Source organism: Rhododendron vialii, chromosome 9a, assembly GCF_030253575.1.
Source record: "Rhododendron vialii isolate Sample 1 chromosome 9a, ASM3025357v1".
NCBI lineage: Eukaryota > Viridiplantae > Streptophyta > Magnoliopsida > Ericales > Ericaceae > Rhododendron > Rhododendron vialii.
The window spans coordinates 17080465-17083737 of NC_080565.1; the positions used below are offsets into that span (position 1 = coordinate 17080465).

A 3273-nucleotide genomic window follows, 5' to 3' on the forward strand; every position below is an offset into this window, starting at 1 on the left:
CCTGAAAAGAAGGATTTGCTGAGCTACACTAGCCCAGTAGGAAATTCTCTAAAAAATCTACATGCAATGAGATGATAAGCATAAACAAATCAAATAAAATGACAAATCCAAATAATGCACCTCAACACCCTTTTGCAAATGTCATAACAATTCCCAATCACAAACCCATACGTACACACACGCACATACACTTCTTCCAACAAAATTCCACCCCTTGCAAGATTGTGTTTCCACCCCTTGCGTCACAATAGACTCCACTCCTTGCGAACCGTGTGTTTCCACCCTTTGCGTCACACTAAATCTCCCATTCACTTCACAACAACAACAACCATACTATCGTCACAATTGATACCAATGCCATAAACTCATTCCACACACACCGACATTATCTAATACGACACATATAGCTCATGGACCATAGCACTCGTTACCACAATACCACTATCAAAGAAAATGCAATCCTCAAGCCATAAAACATTCTATTTGACCATATATAGCAAATAAACACCTAAATCACACATAGTCACCACAAAACATGTAGAGGAAGAGAGAAATCCCTACCTAGATGGGTTTTAAGCAAAACCCTTGGTCTACCAAAAGCAATAAGCTTGAATCCTTCAAAGACAATCTTCACCCAAGCTTGGATACAAGATCTAGAGCAAATATAGCTCAAAAACATGAATAACAAGCAAAGATCAACAAATAATCTAGAGGAGAGAGAGAAAAACGTGGTAGAGCTTCAAGGAGTGATAACAAGAACACAAAACTCACCCTTGGTTCACCAAATGCAAGAATCTTGTGATTTTGAGGAAGAAAACCCTTGGATCTTGAAGATTTGATGTTGAAATCAAGAGTTTTGGGTGAGATTGGAATTGGGTAGGTGAGAGGGGGTGTTTCCAGGTCTAGTTCGAGGGTTTTGGGTGTGAAAAATGGTAAATGGGGGTATTTATAGTGAGCTGTCATGCATGCTAAAAAATCAGAAATTTTGCACGATGTACCGGTACCATGGAATGATAGTACTGATACAGGTACCCAGAAATTTCAGCATTTCACAGTTTCTGGTCGCGATGTACCTGTACTAGAAAAAGCTATACCTGTACATTAAAGACAGATTCGAAATTTTTTGCCAACGTTCATCAAATCAAACCCCGATTGCTACCAACACTTCCACACATCATTTCAACACCGAAACTCAAAATCCAACTATTCTCTAAATGTCTGATACACAACGGTAGACGTATATCCGTACACCCCCACAAACAAATGTACAACTTTATTAATAATATAATTCTTTCACGCATTAAACGATTTCTGAAATTATAATAATTTACGGGTCTCCACAATCTATCCTCCTTAAAGAAATTTCGTCCTGAAATATACAATTCAAGTCAAATAAACTCATGCATCAAGTAAACATGTTCACACCGCAACACGTATCATCAAACAACAAGTAAACATGCTCACACCGCAACACGTATCGTCAAACAACAAGTTAACAATCACAAAATCGGGATTTGGAACTCACATTGATTCAATTTGAAAATAGTTGCGGATACTTCTCCATAACCTCATCTTCCCTTTCCCATGTCGATTCCTCTTTTCTGAGATTACTCCAAAGAACTCGTACCAACGGTATGGTCTTACCCCTCAAAACTAGGTCACACGAATCTAGGATACGTATCGGCTCCTCCCCATAAGATGCATCGGCTTCCAACTCTAGTTCGGACCACTCAAGAACGTGTGACGGATCCGGTTCATATTTTCGCAACATCGATACGTGAAACATGTTATGAACGCCCGATAACTTTTGTGGTAAGGCCAATCGGTACGCGACTTCCCCAATCTTCTCAATAATGTCAAACGGTCCTATAAAACGCAGTGAAAGCTTGCCCTTTTGCCCAAAACGAGATAATCCCCGACGTGGCGACACCTTAAGGAACACGTGATCTCCCACTTCAAACGATAATGGTCGGCGACGACGATCGGCATAACTCTTTTGCCTACTTTGCGCGGTTAACAACCGTTGACGAATCACTTTGACTTGCTCGGTGGTTCTCCTTTGTGCTTCAAGAAGACGTTGACGAATCGCTCTCATGCTCTTGGAAGTTTCTTAGATCAATTCTGGCCTAACCAACGTAGCCTCGCCCAACTCGGTCCAACAAACGGGTGATCGACAAAGTCTCCCATACCAAAGCTTCATACGGTGCCATCTCGATACTAGATTGGTAACTATTGTTGTACGCGAATTCGACCAACGGTAGGTGATCTTCCCAATTGCCCCGAAAGTCCATAACACAAGCCCGAAGCATATCTTCTAAAATTTGGATCACCCTCTCAGATTGCCCATATGTTTGAGGATGATAAGCGGTGCTAAATAAGAGATTGGTGCCAAGAGTGGCTTGCAGACTCTGCCAAAAGCGCGCGGTAAACCTTGGATCTCGGTCTAATACGATAGAAACAGGAATTCCATGAAGGCGAATAATCTCACGAATGTACAAACGACTAAGCGTATCTATCGAATCCGTAACCTAAATAGGTAAGAAGTGTGCTGACTTGGTCAATCGATCGACTATCACCCAAATGGCATCATGCCCCCTCGGCAACCTCGGCAAACCGGTAACGAAGTCCATAGTCACATTTTCCCACTTCCACTCGGCCACAGGTAATGGTTGTAACTCCCCCGCGGGTCGTTGATGTTCGGCTTTCACTTGTTGGCACGTAAGGCACTTGGACACGAAAATGACGACGTCCCTCTTCATTCCCGGCCACCAAAACTGTCTACGCAAGTCATGATACATTTTCGTTCCTCCCGGATGCACGGCTAACGGTGAATGGTGAAATTCTCTCAATATTTCCTCCCGACACGAAATGGGTACGGACAATTTTTCTTGGTATCGCAATCCTTGATCAGCAAGAATCATCCACCCCTCTCGAGCTTTTCCACTAAGGAATTTGGTGTGAAATTCCTCCGCTTCTTCATCTTGTTGTTAAGCCTAAATCACTCGAGTCGATAAGGTCGATTGAACGGTTAAGTTACACAAGGTGACTCCATCTTGAACTTCCTCAAAATGCAATGCATATGAACCTAAGTCTTTTATCGTTTTCCACTCATAGATAGCCAAACTCTCTAGATGTGTTGATTTTCTACTTAATGCATCCGCAACCACGTTTGCCTTTCCCGGGTGATATTGCAATTCGAAATTGTAATCTTCTAGGTGCTCCATCCAACGACGTTGTCGCAAGTTAAGTTCCTTTTGAGAAAACAAATACTTT

General features: G+C 42.1%; 1 protein-coding gene across 1 annotated transcript; it reads right to left on the reverse strand.

The window, feature by feature from the left end:
• Positions 1–1531: 1531 nt before the first annotated feature.
• Positions 1532–2095, reverse strand: LOC131299684 (uncharacterized). The gene has a single exon (XM_058325263.1). The coding sequence runs from the start codon at positions 2093–2095 to the stop codon at positions 1532–1534; it is 564 nt and encodes a 187-aa protein (XP_058181246.1).
• Positions 2096–3273: the final 1178 nt, after the last annotated feature.